This window comes from Bos mutus, chromosome 9, assembly GCF_027580195.1.
Source record: "Bos mutus isolate GX-2022 chromosome 9, NWIPB_WYAK_1.1, whole genome shotgun sequence".
Lineage (NCBI taxonomy): Eukaryota > Metazoa > Chordata > Mammalia > Artiodactyla > Bovidae > Bos > Bos mutus.
Genome location: NC_091625.1, coordinates 23,613,357 through 23,633,484, shown reverse-complemented (window position 1 = coordinate 23,633,484; position 20,128 = coordinate 23,613,357). Strand labels below are relative to the sequence as shown.

General features: G+C 38.4%; 1 protein-coding gene across 8 annotated transcripts in view; it reads left to right on the top strand.

Annotated features, from left to right (window-relative positions):
- SNAP91 (synaptosome associated protein 91) overlaps nucleotides 1–20,128 on the top strand; it is a 169,621-nt gene that overhangs the window by 83,449 nt on the left and 66,044 nt on the right. For all 8 annotated transcript variants that reach the window (XM_070376277.1, XM_070376270.1, XM_070376272.1 and 5 more), the window contains exons 10-13: nucleotides 1,856–1,926; nucleotides 7,447–7,474; nucleotides 13,098–13,207; nucleotides 15,566–15,681. In XM_070376277.1, the coding sequence (XP_070232378.1) occupies nucleotides 1,856–1,926; nucleotides 7,447–7,474; nucleotides 13,098–13,207; nucleotides 15,566–15,681 (325 nt within the window). The remainder of the gene's footprint in view (nucleotides 1–1,855; nucleotides 1,927–7,446; nucleotides 7,475–13,097; nucleotides 13,208–15,565; nucleotides 15,682–20,128) is intronic.

The window sequence follows — 20,128 nt, the reverse complement described above, 5'->3', positions numbered from 1 at the left end:
TTATTAAATGAAAAAAATGAAACTGCAAACTATCATCCTAGTTTTTTACATTTTGTTTTAGATAATTAAGAAATTATATAGGAAAAAATAACTACTACTTTTGTTATCAATTTGGTGTCAATTTAATGTAGTGTTCTCTATTTTGTAACTATAAATAGTATTTTTTAAACAGATTTAGCACAGAATCACATTTCTTTTATATTGCATTTAATATTCAGAGGACCTAAATCTTTTAAAGTTCTATGCCCAGGCCTCCTAGGTTCCATTATTTTGACAATTGTAATGATTACAGTTATGACAATATGGCAGTTTCGAAGTTATCAAGTGTGGATTCATCTAAAAATTGTGAAGCCATTTCTGTCTTCTTTTCAAGGTTACAATACACATTCTGTTTATTAAGTGATCACATCTTAGTAGTTTATAGTTTTGCTGTAGAGCAAAATTTTCTTTATCTCTTGAAAATTCATTTTTTAAAGCTTAGAAGTATACCCTTAGTTTTAGTTTACTGTAATTTGCTAGGTCCACTTTTACCTGAGCTGTATATAAAAATTCTAATTTTATAGTTTTCAAAATTTATTATATCCCCTGGTAATCATTTATTCTATAGACATTAACTTTTTATATAATGCTCATAGAGCTAGCTATCTCTTTGTACCCTACCTTCAGCACTTTGGTCAATTTAATATTTTTATTCACTTACTAATTTGTAAATTTATGTTTGGCTCACTTAGTAGTTTACACTTAAAATAATCATGTAATTACATATATAATAGTCATTATTGTTAAAACAGCTTATGAGCGTGTTAGTAAAATGAAAATGAATATTAAATATCTGAACTTTCAGAATTAAAATATTTCAGTAAGAATTTTATTTTCATTTGTCATTATAGGTACAATGTAAAATGTACAATTGCCTTGAATTCTGTGAGCTATTTCAGCATTTAGCATAGTTACTTTAAAATGCTTCAAAATTAATTTTATATTAATTAAAAAACAGTTATCAAAATTAATTTATAAATGTTATGATAGTCTTTGAATGCCTATGCTGCTGTCAAGGTCTAATTTGAGTTAAGATTTTTCAAGAAAGGTGAAATTAGATTTCTAATACTTGAAGAATAGATGGGGTAGAATATTTATATGAACCTATTATTTCTCTTTTTAATATACAGTAAAATGCCATCACTTTATATTGCCTAAAAATTATGAAAACAAACATTCAGGTACTTCTTACTAAAAGTTGAAAATATGTATTAAATTTGTCAAAATGCAATAGTCTTATTAAAACATTAATAATTTCTAAAGTCCCTATATTATGTATATAAATAGCTCAACAATAAGAAATCTTAATTGTGGTCAACTATTAAAATTATATTTCCCCCCCACAACTTTCACTCTCCCTTTTTTAATAAAGTAATGACTTTCAGTCAAGTGTGGATAAGTGAGATTTTACTGTATTTTCATATTTCTGTACATTTGTATTTGGGCACTTATATTTTTGATTTGCATGTAAATATCTTTACTTTTTCACTGTGTTCTTACGGAAGTACATTGTGAATTTAATTGTTTACTACATTTAAATAATATCTTTTAAAAAAGTCTATCCAATGTAATTTATACACTGAAACCACACTGTAACACTATTTGTTATGCAGTGAAGTTACGTATATGTAAGATGGGCCTGTTTGAGACTGTGTGAAATTTAAATACTTAAGTACCAAAAGCACCTGGAATGAAATTATCTCCCATATGTATTGGGGTACACAGACCTCCACCATACAAAGTTACAGTGATGTTCCAGTGTGTTTATTTTGAAAGAAAGCAGTACAGACGTTTATTTTGTACTTTCTTATTGTAGGCTCCCAGCAGTCTTATGGAGACCCTTGAACAGCATCTAAATACATTAGAAGGAAAGAAACCTGGAAACAAGTACGCATTAGTTGTATATTCTGAATAAGACAGAAAAATACTAGAGTTGTTCTTTATGCAATGAGATTTATCATGGTACTGCAGTTTCATGGTATGCTTTATTGTAATTCTCAGTTCTGTCAAAACTCCCCACCCTTCCCATTAACTGATGATAGCGTGACCCCATATATAGGCGATCTGTGGGCTAATGCAGCAGATTAGTAGGTTTTACCTGTGTTGGCTGAACTTGCTGAATTATTTATTTGCCCTCAGAAGGGATTCACAGTCCTCAGATAAAGGTTTGCTCCTGTCTAAAAGTTGAGGCTGTCAATAGGCACAACTAAGAATGACTCCAATTTCCCAAGCAGCCTTTGAACACTGTTACATTACCAGCCCCACTGTGGACAAAGCAAAGCCCTCTGGCATCACTTTCTGCACTCTAGATTCTCCCCACATGGACCCTTGGGCGTGGCATGCTGCTGACACTTGACTCAGAGATCTTTTTCTAGACAGAGTAGCAATCGAGCAGCAAGAAGTGCACTTCTAGTATATTTCCCACGTTTGTGTTTGGACACTTAGATTTATATACATTTTTCCCGATCACATGCCCAAAATGTCCAGGTTCCATTTTTGTTCTCTCCAGCCAGGGTCATACTTGTCTGTTCACAAGACCTGATCCTTTTCCATTTTAGCACCTTGCTTAGACTGTAATTCTGCTCATCTTGGATGCCTGCCTCTCTTTGTCTCTGTGTGCGGGCATCTTATACATCCCAGGAGGGCCATCTCATGAAGCCTTCCTTAATCATGCACTGCACTGTGTTATGACTTCCCTTCTCCTCTTCCCCCCACCCTCATATGTGGTTTAAATGGATTTTCTGTTTCCTAAGGTCAGAGACTATTTTGTACTTCATTATCTTCATCTAAAAACTTAATGTAGCTCTCTCTACAGAGCCAGTTTGAAATCTGTTTTTGTTGGTGTTCCCAGCTGTATGTTGATTCTGTTTAGACTGACAGCAGAAATTGGCAGAGACAACCCATGAACTGCTCATTGCAGGGCTGTCGGCTGACCATGGATTTTACCTGTGATACAGCTATTAAAATGCATCTCCTTTCTGCTTGTTTCTCTCTGGGCATTCTCCTAGAATCCAGATTGTTGTGTCTCAAAGTCACTTTTTTGCTTGCTGTTTCATTAGCTAAGGGTTATTTGTCATCTATGACAAGTTAGTATAAAAATTATTGCATGTCTTAAATTTTCAATAATAAACAATGATGTGGGACTGTCTCAGGCAGTGATGGCAGAGCTGTTTGGAGTGACGAATGGCAGGACCTCTCAAGGGCTCTGTCAGGGTTGTACTATTGTCCCAGATCTGTCCCCACTTCACTGTTGGCCAAGGATGATCGTACTTTTGCGGGTAAATTGACGTCAACTAAAAAGGCACGAAAGTAGAAAGTCACAAAAGAAGGTGGCCACTTCCAGTAATTGCAGCCCCTTCCCGCACACCATATTAGGGTGTCTAGGAAGCCAGATGAGTTACCTAGGATGTAAACCAAAGGACACAGGAAGCCTGGGCAATGTCCCTGCTCCTCTGGCCTGTGGATCCGTTTAGATGAGGAAATATGCACATCCCGGAGTGAGAGCCTCTCCCTGGGCAGTGCAGGATGTGCATGGGTGCAAGGCAGATAAACTGGCTTATCTGCCGTCTTTCCCCTTCATGTCCTTACACCTCGCACAGGTCTACCCTTTTCCCTGCTTAAATCTGCCAGGGCAGCGTTCATGTGAAAAGCCATCTCCCAGAGTGAATTTCATCAGCCTAACTTCAGATCTCAAGCTGCCCCCTTGTGGCTGCTACAAACTATTTTTGGGCTATTTAGCTATGGACATTTAGAGTAGTGAAATAAAAACTTAATGGTCTTTTGTTTTAAATTACCTTTGACTGAGCATAGTTTTCCTCTCTCCTTTAAAATCATTTAATGCTTGTCAGATTTCTTTTCTGAATTGGCTAAGACCACCTCTGAACTTGTCTTTGCTTATTCCCTATTTTTAAAATAAATGAACTATAGTAGTTAACTGTTTATTTCTTTGTGTGTTTGTGCTTACCTGGGAACTTAAGTGAAGGGTGAGTACTGTATTGAGTGACTTTTTTGCATTTGGTTATTACTAAAAATGCAAAAAACACTCTTAAGATTCCACATTTGGTATTTAGAACATTTAAAACTGATTTCTGCCCATTTTACATATGTGTGTTTTTTCCATTATACTTTTGAATTTGTCTCTCAAGGTGACTGGCATAAATGGTTTTACTTTATTTTGGTGTTAAATCAAGACTAACGAACTCTCTTAGGTAGCTGTACAGATATTCCTCTGAGATTTTAGAAATCAAAGACTTCTTCACTTGTTTAGTAAACAAAAGATTTCCCTGTGGCTCATGGCAGAACTGCCAAAATACAATGTTACAGAGAAAATTAAAGAGGTTTTATTTGTCTTCTAGAAGCAGTATAAAATTATTCTAAGTAGATACTTAAAAGAAGCATTTTCAAATGTCTGCTAAAAAATATGTAGGCCTTTTCTATTTAGTACCTTATATCCATTGACAACTCATTTTTTAAAATTTCTGCAATACTGTGTGATACGCATTTGTACATTATCTGTTTCTGTAATTCCACAGAACAAAAGAGAGAACTTGATTTTGTTTTATACGTGGATTTACTAGGTATTGAGGGTGCAAGAAACCTCAAATTTAGTGTAATTAAAATTATTTGGAAGAGACAGGTTTTTCTCATATGCATTTTGTCTATCTTTCTGGCTAGCATTTATGACCAAAACTGTGTAGGGATTAGTGTTATGAATAAGAAATAAAATTTCTTCTTTTGATAGCTTACCATTAACACATTGGTAGCAAACATTGGCATTTTTATGTGTTCGTCATAAAAACCCATGGTTTGTTTGTGATGTTTTACAGGATTTAGGGTACATTACTATAGGTCATTCATTCTTGTCTTAAATTACATTCATGCCTTATTTTTCCCCCACGTGATTCACTGTGTACTAAATTTCTCTAGCGGAAGTAATTGAAATAAGTACTGAAATAAGTACCAGGCTTTAAGTAATGTCATATTTTATATCTAAAGATAATAGCATTTTCTTTTATAAAGAGCTAACAGCCAGTGGTAGGGTAGGGAATCCGCCAAAGAACAGGTTAAAAGAAGCAGTCCGTGTATTACGTAAGAGAGGAACAAATGTGCTAGGCTCCCCTGTGTTTTTCATCAGGACAGGCTGGAATGTGAAACGCGCACAGACAGACTTGGACCGGAGCCTGAAATCCACCATTAAAGAATGATGAGGCTTGGGCAAGTTATTTACCTCTTTGAGCCTCAGAGCCCTCAGACTTTAATCAGTGATAAATGATGCTTCTTAAAGCAGTGGCCCCAGTGGGAACACCTCTGGTTCTCCCTTTTTGAGGAAATCATGACGAAACCTGAATCTGGTCCATGGAAACAGAGATCGTACATCCTGACAGTTTAGTTTCATAACAAAATAACTGTTAAGATGTTTGACTAATTTATTCTGCAATGTATTTATCTGATATGAAACAATGAGATAGATTCGCTTCCTTCCAAAAATTTGGCATCTAGTGGCGAAGACAGGCAAATAAGATACAGTGCAATAAGTGGAATGATTGGAGGAGACATACAGTAGATTTTTGCTTAATCCACAGGGTAACTACAAGTATCATTTAGTAATAGCATTCATGAAAGAACTTGGCAAACTGATTCTTGTGCCAGTGATGATATTTTGTACTTAGGTTTGAGCATGATATTCTTTAACTGTAGGTAGAGAAATTCTGTCATTTTTACTATATCTTTATTTTGCTAGAGCATAGCATATGTCAGAAACTTTTATATATTAGTTTGGGCCTATAGTTCAAAAAGTTCTTGTTCCTTCTCAGTTCTCTTTTCTGCATTAATATTTCTCATTGTGTCATACCACTAAGAATTGATTCATGAAAAGCTCTTGAGAGAGAAACAAATTAATTTCAATTAACTCATTCTTAGAAAGTGACCATATCAGGTGGCTTCTATGTTTCTGTTTTGGCTTTGCAAGGTTAAGACTATTACTTTCTTGAATTTTTATTTAGACCTAACTCCTTTGCTTTTCCACATATTTAAAGAGAAGAAATGGTGGGATTGGAGAAATTATTAACCAAAAACTCATTAGGGAATTTTCAACCTTAGTACTAGATTTGTAGGTTCCTAAGTTTCTGAGATACAGAGAACACTGTGATTTATTTATTTATTCCATTTATTTCAGTAGACCCTTAATGAGCAGCATAGATAAACATATATCCTTTTCTCCATAGGGTATGTTACACTGAAGATACCAGCCAAACTAAACATAACCTAATCAAGCATTACCCATAGGCCTCTATCTTCATTATATCACAGAGATCTCCGTGAGAGATCTCTTTATTTCATGTTCATTTTCAGTAAAAACTAAACAGGAAATGGCAGGCATGTGTTTGCAGATGAAATTGAACATAAGAGATATTAAAATGCATCTAAGATGGTTAAATTTCTTTTGCTATATCCAGTAAAACAAAAAATTCATGATACTGTACCAAACTCCAGTTACTAAATTTCTGCTAATTTTATTTTACTCCTGCCATGTGTGCTGTTATCTCTGTAAATAAATAGAAAACTATCCTCTAAGACCCTGATGATAGTCTTCTTACTGAAATCTTTTTTTTTCCTTCATTATGTTTCCTTACTAATTTATTTTCTGCCAATTCGGGGTAGTAAAATCTAAGCTGTTTAGGCAGTTGTTTCTGAAGCATTTTGCTGGAAATGGTATACAATAATCAGTGCCACCAGTAATCTAACTGAAAACAGAAATGTATTTCATCCTGATTTTCCCAAGCATTGAGCTTACCATTCTTTTCAAGCTCTCAAGTTTTCACAGGATAACAAGAACATTTCTCATAGATAGTTTTCATTACAGCCATGAAAAAAAAAAAAGACAAGCCCTGGGACATGAAAGTTGAGACACATATCAGGCGTGTGTAGGGATTTCTTTTTATTCTAGTGTTCCTTTAATGTATCACAGTTTGATTAAATGAATCACAATGTACTTTAACCTTCATGGGTTTTCTACCTTTTAAAAATATTAAACCAGTTAGTTTTTAGAAAAATCTATAAAGCATTATTTTTCCCAGGTCTTCTTGGGCAAATTTTTTAAAATTGCAAGTTGAGCAGTTTATTTTTGATGGACATAGGCAATACAGATCAACTCCAGTAGTTAACTGAGTTGCTAGAGATACAAAAAAAAAGATTTTGAATTTAAGAATTTTTAGCACTAGAAATTAAGTGGATGGAAAATATTAGAAGCAGATGTCAGATAAAAATTGTTTTTAGAAAATACTTTATGCATTACTAAAAAAAAGTCTGTGTATAAACAAGTTAATGCTTGACCAAGCATCAGACTTAGATGCTTCTACAAATGTATTCAGGTTTATTTAGTGTTTATTCTTTTTGGTTTCCTTTTAGATCTGGTGCTCCCTCTCCATTAAGTAAGGTAAGTTTGTCTTGTGTTTTGTTTTAACCTTTTTAACAACTTTCGATTCTAGAGTTCAGTGGCAGTAAGTACATTCACATTGTTGGGCAGCGATCACTATTATCCATCTGAAGAACATTTTCTTCCCAAGCTGAAACCCATTACCCTTTAAATACTTCCTCATCATTCCCCACCCTCATCCCCGACACCCCCAGCTCCTGGCAAGGCACCGTTCTACTTTTTGTTGCTATGATTTTGACAACTCTGCTGCTGCTGCTAAGTTGCTTCAGTCGTGTCCGACTCTGTACGATCCCATAGACGGCAGCCCGCCAGGCTCCGCCATCCCCGGGATTCTCCAGGCAAGAACACTGGAGTGGGTTGCCATTTCCTTCTCCAATGCATGAAAGTGAAAGGTGAAAGTGAAGTCGCTCAGTCGTGTCCGACCCCATGGACTGCAGCCTACCAGGCTCCTCCGTCCACGGGATTCTCCAGGCAAGAGTACCGGAGTGGGGTGCCATTGCCTTCTCCGTTTGACAACTCTAGGTGCCTCAAATAAGTTGAACCTCTCAGTACCTGTTCTTTTGTGACTGGCTTATTTTACTTAGCACAGTATCTTCCATGTTCATCCATGTTGTATTGGGTTGGCCAAAAAGTTCGTTTGGGTTTTCCCTTCAGATCTTAGCATATGTCAGAAATTTCCTTTCTTTTGAAGTCTGAATACTATTCCATTCAATGTATAGACCACATATTGTTCATCCATCCCTCCACAGGTGATCGCTTAGGTCACTTCCACCTTTTGGTTATTATAAATAATGGTGCGTGAACGTGGTATTTGTATATCTGTTCAAGTCCCTGTTTGCAGTTCTTTAGAGTCTGCACCCAGAAGTGAAATTGCTGAATCATATGATAATTTTGAAGGAGGGCATGGCAACCCACTCCAGTATTCTTGCCTGGAGAATCCCATGGACGGTGGAGCCTGGTGGGCTACAGTCCATTGGGTCGCAAAAAGTTGGGCTGACTGAGTGACTAACACCTTCACTTTCGTGGTAATTTTATTTTGAATTTTTTGAGGAAAGGTAAGGTAATTTTTTTTTTTTTAATTTCCTCTTACATTAGTTTCTCAGTCCAGTATCATATAGCAATGTCTACTTAGCCCTCTATCTGGGCTAAAAATTTTTTGGAGTAGGAGAAATGTTCATACATTTATATTACAGCTGAGAACAAATATATCAGTGTAACATCTTACTAGTTTCAAAGGACTTTCAAGAACTCTGAATCATAGCCTGGTGAGATAAATAAAGCACGTGATGTTGTGCCTGCCTTGATGGTGCATGCATGTTAAGTCTCTTCAGTTGTGTCCAACTCTTTACGATATTATGAACGATAGCCCACCAGGCTTCTCTGTCCATGGGATTCTCCAGGCAAGACTACTGGAGTGGGTTACCATGCCCTCCTTCAGGGGATTTTCCCGACCCAGGAATTGAACCTGAGTCTCTTAACGTCTATCTGCACTGATACGTGGGTTCTTTACCACTAGCACCACCTGGGATGGTAAAGAAACCAATCGTCATTGGGTATCCTTCCAAACATGTCTTTTAGACAGTATTGTAATAACGGTCATAGCTCCTTCAACTCCCTTTCTCCTTTAGCGTCTTGTGAGGACAAGATTAGGGTTGTCAGTGACAAGAGTGATTTAGTTCTATAGGTCGGTAGTGTAGATTTGCCATTGTATTTTTCAGGCAAAAATGTGATAAATGTGCTCTTTCCTCTTTGCCAAATTTCTGTCATGTAACTAATGTTAATACAGACAAGAAAGATGGCATTATGACTGCACAGGGTACCCCAGACACCCTGTACTCTGTCAGTACATGGCCATCTGCCTAAGAGTTCCTCAGGGAGTGCCATCAGTCAAACAAACAACTGAAGCTCCCTGGTGATCCCGCTACACAGCTGGATTTAAAATCATGTCTGTGAAAGAATTCTGCCACAGGACTGCTGAGTAGAGTGAGGTAAAATTCTGGAATCCTTTAGGATGGTCTGTTTTGGCATTTTGGCCAAATCAAATTTTGACTGTTTTGTTTTTGTAATAACAGGATTATTTTGGTTCTGTTTTCCTCCCTTCCTCATCTCTTCAGAGCTTATTATTACAAGGCAGTTTTTAATAAGCCTTTGGAGACCTTCATTTCTGCATTTTTGTTGGTAGATTCATTGCTGTCAGTACATTCTCCTTGGTATTTCCTAAACATCACTTTCTAAGCTTATTTACATGTGTCTATTAAAACAAAAACCACAAATTTATTTCAGAGTTGTCAGTATCCACAGGGGACAGCATGCAAATTCATTTTTGTCAGTTGTTTCTATTCCCTTGTAACTCTTTCACATTCCATTTGGAAACTTTGAATTTTTGGTGAAGAACAAAGCTTGAGTTGACCCTTTCTGAGCAATAGTATTCATACTGCTCTTGGGTTTATCTTTTATCTTATTTGGAAGTGCTGAGTGCTTGGCACTTGTATATCTTCGGATTTTGAATTATTAGCTATATTCTTAGTGCCTATGCCCATACTCAGTCACTCAGTTGTTTCTGACTCTTTGCAACCCTATGGACAGTGCCAGGCTTCCCTGTCCACAGATTATCCTGGCAAGAATACTGGAGTGGGTTGCCATGTCCTCCTCCAGGGGATCTTCCTGACCCAGGGATTGAACCTGCATCTCTTATGTCTCCTGCGTTGGCAGGTGGATTCTTTACTGAGCCACCTGGGAAGCCCAAGTAAGAATACTGGATCAGGTTGCAATTTTCTCCTCCAGGGGATCTTCCTGGTCCAGGGATCAAACCTGTCTCCTGTGGCCTCCTGCATTTGCAGGCCAGTTCTTTACCACTGAGTCACCTGGGAAGCATATTCTTAGGCAAATAGCTATATGTTGTTCAGTTGCTAAGTGGTGTCCCACTCTTTGCGACGCCATGGACTGCAGCATGCCAGGCTTCCCTGTCCTTCACTATCTCCCAGAGTTTGCTCAAACTTATGTCCATTGAGTTGGTGATGCCATCCAACCATTTCATCCTCTGTTCTCCCCTTTTCCTCCTGACCTCAATCTTTCTCCTCATCTGGGTCTTTCCCAATGAGTCAGTTCTTTGCATCAGGTGGCCAAAGTATTGAAACTTCAGCTTCAGCATCAGTCCTCCCTATGAATATACAGGATTGATTTCCTTTATGAATGACTGGTTTGATCTCCTTGCTGTCCAAGGGACTCTCAAGAGTCTTCTCCAACACCACAGTTTGAAAGCATCAATTCTTTGGCACACAGCCTTCTTTATGGTCCAACTCTTAACATCTGTACATGATTCCTGGAAAAACCATAGCTTTGACTATATGGACCTATTAAACAGATACTATTTAAGTCTGGAAACTCCTATACATTGCTTATCTCCTCAGTCCTTTTTCTTAATTTACTCTTTTTCAAATTTCCCCTACATTTGGTCTGCTTGAAATTAGGTGTCCTGTTTTAGCAGTGGCTGATGGCCCTTGCTTGATCTTGGTCTTTGTGCATTTTGCTTGCTGTTATGTCTCATTTCCACTTACAGAACTGAGTATCAGTGGACTGTTTTGAGATGATCCATTTTTCTTTCTCTCGTGAATACAGGCAAATTAAATATACCAAGTAAAAGAAAATAGAATTAGGATAGTTACTATACAGTTCAGTTCAGTTCAGTTGCTCAGTCGTGTCCAGCTCTTTGCGACCCCATGAATCACAGCACGCCAGGCCTTCCTGTCCATCACCAACTCCCGGAGTTCACTCAGACTCATGTCCATCGAGTCAGTGATGCCATCCAGCCACCTAATCCTCTGTCATCCCGTACTCCTTTTGCCTCCAATCCCTCCCAGCATCAGGGTCTTTTCCAATGAGTCAACTCTTCACATGAGGTGGCCAAAGTATTGGAGTTTCAGCTTCAGCATCAGTTCTTCCAATGAACACCCAGGACTAATCTCCTTTAGGATGGACTGGTTGGATCTCCTTGCAGTCCAAGGGACTCTCAAGAGTCTTCTCCAACACCACAGTTCAAAAGCATCAATTCTTCGGTGCTCAGCTTTCTTCACAGTCCAACTCTCATATGCATACATGACCACTGGAAAAACCATAGCCTTGACTAGATGGACCTTTGTTGGCAAAGTAATGTCTCTGCTTTTTAATATGCTATCTAGATTGGTCATAACTTTCCTTCCAAGGAGTAAGCATCTTTTAATTTCACGGCTGCAGTCACCATCTGCAGTGATTTTGGAGCCCAGAAAAATAAAGTCTGACACTGTTCCACTGTTTCCCCATCTATTTCCCATGAAGCAATGGGACCAAATGCCATGATCTTAGTTTTCTGAATGTTGAGCTTTAAGCCAACTTTTTCACTCTCCTCTTTAACCTTCATCAAGAGGCTCTTTAGTTCCTCTTCACTTTCTGCCATAAGGGTGGTGTCATCTGCATATCTGAGGTTATTGATATTTCTCCTGGCAATCTTGACTCCAGCTTGTGCTTCTTCCAGCCCAGTGTTTCTCATGATGTACTCTGCATAGAAGTTAAATAAGCAGGGTGACAATATACAGCCTTGACATACTCCTTTTCCTATTTGGAACCAGTCTGTTGTTTCATGTCCAGTTCTAACTGTTGCTTCCTGACCTGCATATAGGTTTCTCAAGAGGCAGATCAGGTGGTCTGGTATTCCCATCTCTTTCAGAATTTTCCACAGTTTATTGTGATACACACTATACAAGAATCTTATTTTTTTAATAATTAGCTGATTATTAGGTCCTCTTCTTAAACCAGCATAGGACAATAAATGTTGGGTTTTATTTCACTTTTTAAATTTTATCTTTTCACATTAGTGAAGGTCTGTTCTCAAGTTGTCAGTGACTTGAATCTTGTTTGGGGATAGTTCTCTGCTGTTTTTGAACTATTTTTTAAGTTAGATTTCTAGATGTTACAGGCATCTGAGAAGACTTTGCATGAAGTCTGTTTAAGATGCAGAAAAGAATGACCTGGGTTTTAAAGCAATCATTGCAATTGATTTTTTTTTTTTCATTTTTGCAGGTAGCAAGATCTTTCCCACCAATTTTTTGTTTAGGAAATATGTTTGGCTTTCATTTTATTTTTTTAAATTGAAGTATAGTTGATTTACAATGTGGTAGTAGTTTATGATTGTCAGCAAAGTGATTCAGTTTTATATATGTGTGTTAATTCTTTTTCAGTTTCCTTTTCCATTATAGGTTATTACCAGATGTTAAATGTAGTTCACCGTGCTATACATATTCAGTAGGACCTTGTTTGTCTGTTTTACATATAGTAGTGTATATTTGTTAATCCCAAGCTCCTAATTTATAATTTGGCTTCGATTAGAAATATATGTGTAGAAGTCATTGCTGGGTAAGGACAAATACTTTGTCATAATTCTATATAAATTACATATAATTTGTAATATTTGAAACATGTTTTGTCCACTATTGATTATTTATTATAATTCTCAATTTGAAATTTTCTTGAGTTTTTTCCTCCCATGAGGAGCTATCAAATGGCATAGGTCTGCAGAGTGGGGGGCCTGTCGCCTTGTGTCATGTAGATTCAGATTTGACCAGAGCGTGCTGTGCCTCTTCCCTTTCAGTCTTCTCCAGCCACAACTGTTACATCGCCTAATTCTACACCAGCTAAAACTATTGACACATCGCCTCCGGTTGATTTGTTTGCAACTGCATCGGCAGCTGTACCAGTCAGGTTAGTTCATGAGAATGCAGCAAACTGTTTATTAATATTTTGGCTAGGTTTTCATTTTATTTTTATGTATTGAACCCAAATGACTTCACAAAATGAAATGTTATTCTAGTGAATGTATGCTATTTTGGGTTGTTTTCAGGTACATAGAGTTAGTTCTAACCTTATACAGTTATATAAGTTTGTACCACTCAAGGTGTAAGTAAGACCTAAGCTCTGGGAATTGCGTTGTTCAGATATTTGGGAAAGAAAGTGGAAGAAAGATGCACACATTTCAGGTTCTTCTGACGTGGATGATATGGACAGTGTTTTCTGAAATTCATTTCTTCTTTTGTGAAATTTAAAGGCTGTCTTGAAGTGCTATAAAATGAAATGAAGTGAAGTGAAATGCAGTTGTAGGTCGAGTAGGTGGTACATATAGGAACTCAAACTCCACTTGTAGGAAGAAACTGTCAGGATGCTCCTAATTGCTTATATAGCACCTAAAAGTCAGAATACTGGTGAGAAAGATGGGGATGACTGTGTGTTGTATGAAATCTCTGAGGTGCCTGAAAGGAAGCCCCAACTAAGAGAGGCTTCCTCAGGCATTAATTTTAGGTCAACTCTTTGTTTTGGTTCTTTTGCCTTGAGAAGATTCTGGTCCCATCTTATAGTATCTGTGACTCTGATTATGAATGCTCTGTACTTGTGGAGACTTGAATTTTGAACTGAGCAATAAATCCACATAACGTATCCATGTAAACTATGCCTGTTGGTCTCCACTCACTTAATTCTAGTTTTATAATCACAGGCTTGGAAAGGCCAAGTCCTTTCTGCCTCTATACCAAGATAAATTGCTTCTTATAAAAGCTTTGATTCAGGTCTTAATAATAAATGTTTCCCTATTCTGGCTCTTAAACCATTTGTACTTATAAAATAGATATCAAAACTAGGCAAGTTTCAAAGAATATTACTTGCAAATCTAATATGTAAAAAAGATAGGGATTGAACTGCTATTTATAAAGAAGGTTGGGGAACTTGGACCCTGATGGCTTAGTACCCGATCTTGTAGCCTTTAAGCCAGTGCTCCTTAAACCTGAATGGACAGTGAACACCTGGGGTCACAGTAAAATGAAGACTCTGATATAGTAGATATGGGGTAAGCCTGGGACTTTGCATTTCTAACAAGGTCCCAAGATGCTGTTAGCTTGGAGAGTGTACTTTGAATAGCAAAGCTCTAGGCTCTTCCTTGGAACTTCTGTAGATGAAAGAGCTTTGGAAAGCACAGCCCCATCTGAGTAAGAGTGAAAAAATATGGAATTATTTATGGATGAGGCCTCTTACAGACCAACTTAATATGTTGCAGTTTAATGTAGAAAAAAGATACAATAGTGATTATTCTGGAGAAGGCAATGGCACCCCACTCCAGTACTCTTGCCTGGAAAATCTCATGGACGGAGGAGCCTGGTGGGCTGCTGTCCATGGGGTCGCTAAGAGTAGGACACAACTGAGCGACTTCACTTTCACTTTTCACTTTCATGCGTTGGAGAAGGAAGTGGCAACCCACTCCAGTGTTCTTGCCTGGAGAATCGCAGGGACGGGGGAGCCTGGTGGGCTGCCATCTGTGGGGTCGCACAGAGTCGGACATGACTGAAGCGATTTAGCAGCAGCAGCAGCAGCAGTGATTATTCATTTTAGTGTTCTTTGGTTTATAAATAAATTCTTCTTTTCAAGATGAGAATTATTTACCATGACACACACACACAAAAAAATTTTAGGAAATAGAGAAAAGGAAAAAATTACCAATAATTCTCTTTAATATTTAGAGCATGTTTCCTTTTGTCAGAGTCCTCATAATCAGCATTTCAGATACTACTCAGTAGACATAACATGTTTAAAATTCTCCCTTACTTTGAGGCATTTAGATTTTCCCTTTTTCTTTCTGCTCTGTGATTCGCTGAGTAAGCCATTGCTTGAGGTATGATTTAACTTTGTTATTTGTGGAGCAGGAGTTGGCAGACAATGGCCCATAGATCAGATCTAGCCCACTGTCTTTGTAAATAAATTTTTATTGCAACAGGGCATGTTTGTTTGTTTACACACTGTGTCTTTTTCATGCTGCACTGGCAGAGTCAAGTAGTGACAGAGGCTGTCTAGCCCACAAAACTAAGATGCTTAGCATCTGGCCCTTGACAGAGGTAGTTGGCCAACTCTTGGTATAGAGGAACATATGTTTTACTGCTGTACTTTCACAAATATTATTCTCTTGCTGGATTTAAAATATCCAAAATCTGTGATGTTTTCTGCGTAAGTCTTTATTTAAAAAACATCTTTATATTTAAAATTCAAAAATCTGATTGTAAAATGATATTTGCCTTTCAGCACTTCAAAACCATCTAGCGATCTCCTGGACCTCCAGCCAGACTTCTCCCCTGCAGGGGCAGCAGCAGCAGCACCAGCACCAGCACCACCTTCAGGAGGCGCCACTGCGTGGGGAGGTGAGTGGAATCAGACAGCTGTGCCATTTTTCTATTTAGCTGTTGCCATTCAGGTTATAGTTGTTCTTCTTTCCTTCTGATTATCCAAAATGGTGCTAGAAACTGGGGGAGAAAATGCTGAAAATGGCATTGATTGATTAAAATATACGTTGGAAGAGAGACCAAAAAAATTGAGAGACAAAAGGTACCCGTATGTGTTATGTGCATGTGCTCTGTTGCTCAGTCATGTCCGACTCTTCCCAGCCTCGTGGAGTATAGTCCTCCAGGCTCCTCTGTCCATGGGATTCTCCAGGCAAGAATACTGGAGTGGGTTGCCATTTCCTCCTCCAGAGGATCTTCTCAACCCAGGAATGGAACCCATGTCTCCTGTGTCTCCTTCATTGAAAGGCGAAGTCTTTACCACTGAGCCACCTAGGAAGCCCCCAAAGTACCCATAATACAATTAAAATATTCAAGTAATCACATAGTTTTATTATTCAAGTTGAAACAGTGGGAGTATTTTTTCTTAGCTATTTTCAAATCCTGATTATTTTTAGTAATTGAAAGGCAGCTTTTAAAATTTGGTTCAAGTGCAGTCTCCCTAGTTGATTTCTTTAGATCTGAATTGGTTTTATTCATATTGAATTTGATTTCATGCAATTGGAAATCTGGGATAGATTCTTATTTGTGCCAGAAAAGATCTACACTAAACTTGTTAAGAGCAATCACATGTAAGTATGGCATGGATCTTGGAAAAAATTACACTTCTATACATATTTGATTTAAAAGGATACTTAATGCTAATATAAAATTAAGTTGGTTATTGCTTCATTCTTAAAGTTTCACAGAGTTGGTATTAAATACCTTACTCTACCACATCAAACTATCAAAATTTTTTTTTAAGTTTGAAAATGGCTCATACAACTATAGAAATAACACTGAGGGAATGACGTAAGCAAGATGGTCAAATAGTAGGTGTCCCATCATACCTCCCCACAGAAGTAATCATTTGACAGCCATCCACAGACAAAAGTGCCTTTGTGGGTGCTTTGGGATCCAGGAAAGAGGTTGCAAAGCCCAAGATCAAGAAGGCTTGATTTGAGAAGGCAGGTCCATGTAGGAGGCTCATCAACCTTGGTCCTGGCAACAGACCTAGAAACACTGCCATGTCCCTGTGGACTTGTTACAGTCCTCTTTGGCCATGATCCTGCCACAAGCAACATCTGCTAAGGGACTGGAACCATACACACCCATGCATTAGGTAACAGGCCTGCTGACCTTGGTCTCAGCTGTGGACCCTGAAACTGCCTGTGACCGAGCTCCAGCCTCTCTCAGTCTTGGTCCAGGAGCAGTCTCGCCTGCCCAGAGATCTACCAGGAGACATACCTGTCTGTGCACTTAGAGACAGGCCCAGTGACCTTAGTCCAACCTCAGACCCTAAAGAAGCCTTGTGACTAGGCTCAGCCCCTTCCAGCTGCAGTCAGGAAGCTGTCCTGCCCACCTGGGGACTCTGTGGGAGACAGACTTATCCATACCCATAAGGGCAGGCCTACAGACCCTGGTCCCAACTTTGGACCTTTAAGCAAATATCAGACTTGATTCAGCCCCACTTAGCTACAGTCCAGGGCTAGTCCTTCCCAGCCCAGAGACCTAGTAGGAGCTACACCCAAACATGCACTTGGTAACAAGCCCACCACCCCTGAACTCTACTGAAGACCCTAAAGTGGACCCTTGTTCTAGTTCCAGCCCTACTAACCAAGGTTGTGAAGGCAGTCCTGTCCACTCAGGGACCAGGAGGCAGGATCCGCACCCACCTAAGACCCTGGTAACAGGCCCACCAACATGGGCACTACAGCAAACCCAGGAGTAGCCACATGAACTTGCCGCAACCCCATTCAACTGCAATCCCAGAGGCAATATCATCACCCCAGGGACCTCACAGGAGATCTTCACCTGCCAAAACTAGTGTTTAAAAACAGGAAGAGGTGTTTTTCCTTCAAATGCACAGGCACCATCACAAGGCTACATGAAATACAAAGTATCAGGCAGAGAAAAACTGCATGACACTGCCAAAGGAAACTAATAAAGCTCAGTAACTTACCCTAAAGAAATCTAGATTGTCTGCTAATGAATTCAAAATAATCATCCTAAAGTAGCTCAGTGAGATTCAAGGAAACACAGCAGGCAAGAAAACAAAATCAGGAAAACGATACATGAAGTAAGAAAATAGAAACTATAAAAGAGAACAAAGCAAATTCTGAATGAAATAGAATACAGTGACTGAATTGAAAAGAAAAACTCTGTAGAGAGCTTCAACAGAAGACTGAATCAGACAGAGTAAAAATCCACAAACTCAAAGATAGGTCATTAGAAAATAGCCACTTAAAGGAATAAAAAGGGAAAAAAGAGGATGCATACAGGACCTATGGGACATCGTAAAATGAATGAAGATATGCATTGTAGAAGTCTCAGAAAGGAAGAGAGAAAGAAAGTGGTCACTCAGTCATGTCTGACTCTTTGTGACCCCATGGACTGTAGCCTACCAGGCTATTCTGTTCATGGTATTTTCCAGGCAAGAGTATTGGAGTGTGTTGCCATTTCAGAAGGAACGCTTATTTAAAGAAATAGTGGCTGGTGGTGGTGATGGTTTAATTGCTAAGTTGTGTCGGACTTTTGCAACCCCATGGACAGTAGCCTGCCAGGCTCTTCTGTCCATGGGATTCTTCAGGCAAGAGTGGGTTGCCATTCCCATCTCCAGGGTATTTTCCCAACCCAGGAGTCGAATCAAAGTCTTCTGCATTGCACGCAGATTCTTTACCAACCAACTGAGCTACCAGGGAAGCCCAAAATAGTGGCTGAAAACTTCCTAAATCATGAGAGAGATATGGACATTTAAATTCATGAAATTCCAAAGTCTCCAAGCAACATCAACCCAAAGAATATTACCTAAGACACAGTATATAATCCAATTGTCATAAGTCAAAGACAAAGAGAAAAATTTGAAAACAACAAAAGAAAAGCAGTTTCTTCTATACAAGGGAATCCTGGTAAGGCTATCAGCATATAATGATAAAATCAATCCATTAAGACACTTGCTCCTTGGAAGAAAAGCTCTGACAAACCTAGACAGCATATTAAAAAGCAGAGACCTTTGCCTACAATGGTCCATATAGTCAAGGCTATGGTTTTTCCCGTAGTCATGTATGGATGTGAGAGTTAGACCATAAAGAAGGCTGAGTGCCAAAGAATTGATGCTCTTGAACTGTGGTGTTGGAGAAACTCTTGAGAGTCCCTTGGATTGCAAGGAGACCAAACTGGTCAATTGTAAAGGAAATCATTCCTAAATATTCATTGAAAGGACTGATGCTGAAGCTGAAGCTCCAGTACTTTGGCCACCGGATGCAAAGACTGACTCATTAGAAAAGACCCTGATGCTGGGAAAGATTGAAGGCGGGAGGAGAAGGGGAAAACAGAGGATGAGATGGTTGGATGGCATCACTGACTCAATGGACATGAGTTTGGGTAGGCTCCGCGAGTTGGTAATGGACAGGGAGGCCTGGCGTGCTGCAGTCCATGGGGTCACAAAGAGTCGAATACAACTGAGCAACTTAACAACAATAATTCATTCAGTTCAGTTCAGTCGCGTCCGATTCTTTGCAACCCCATGAATTGCAGCTAAGAAGATATAAACATCAAAATACCTAAATATGTGAAGCAAATATTAACAGAACTGAAGGAGGAAATAGACAGCCATACAGTAATAGTAGGGGTCTTCAGTATGCCACTTTCAACAGCAATAGATAGGTCATCCAGATGGAAAGTCAGTTATGAAATAGAAAACTTGAATAACAGCTTACCCCAAATGAACCTACAGACATATACAGAAAATTTCTTTCAACGGAGCCAAATATACTTTTTCCTCAATTGCACATAGAAAATTCTTCAGGGTGGAGAATGTTGGGACAAGAAAAAAATTTTGATGAAGAAAATTGAAGTCATATCAAGTATTATTCCTGATCTTCAGTGGTATAAAACTAGAAATCAGTAACATAACAAAACTTTGAAAATTCACCAATACATGGAGATTTTATAACATATGGCCAACCAATGGGTCAAAGAAGAAATTAAAAAGAAATTTTAAAGAACCTTGAAACAAAAGAAAATGGAAACACAGTATATCAAAACTTACCTGATGCTGCAAAAGCAATACTAAGAGGGAAGTTTATAGTGCTAAATGCCTCCATTAAGAAAAAAAGATCTCTAACAATCTAGCTTTACATCTCATGGAATTAGGTAAAGAACAAACTTAGCCCAAAGATAGCAGAAGGAAGGAAATAATAAAGATTAGAGCAGAAATAAATGAAATAGAGACCAGAAAGACGTTAGAAAAGATCAACAAAACTGAGTTGGTTTTTTGAAAAGATAAAATTACTTTTGCGCGTGTGCACGCTCAGTTGTATTTGACTCT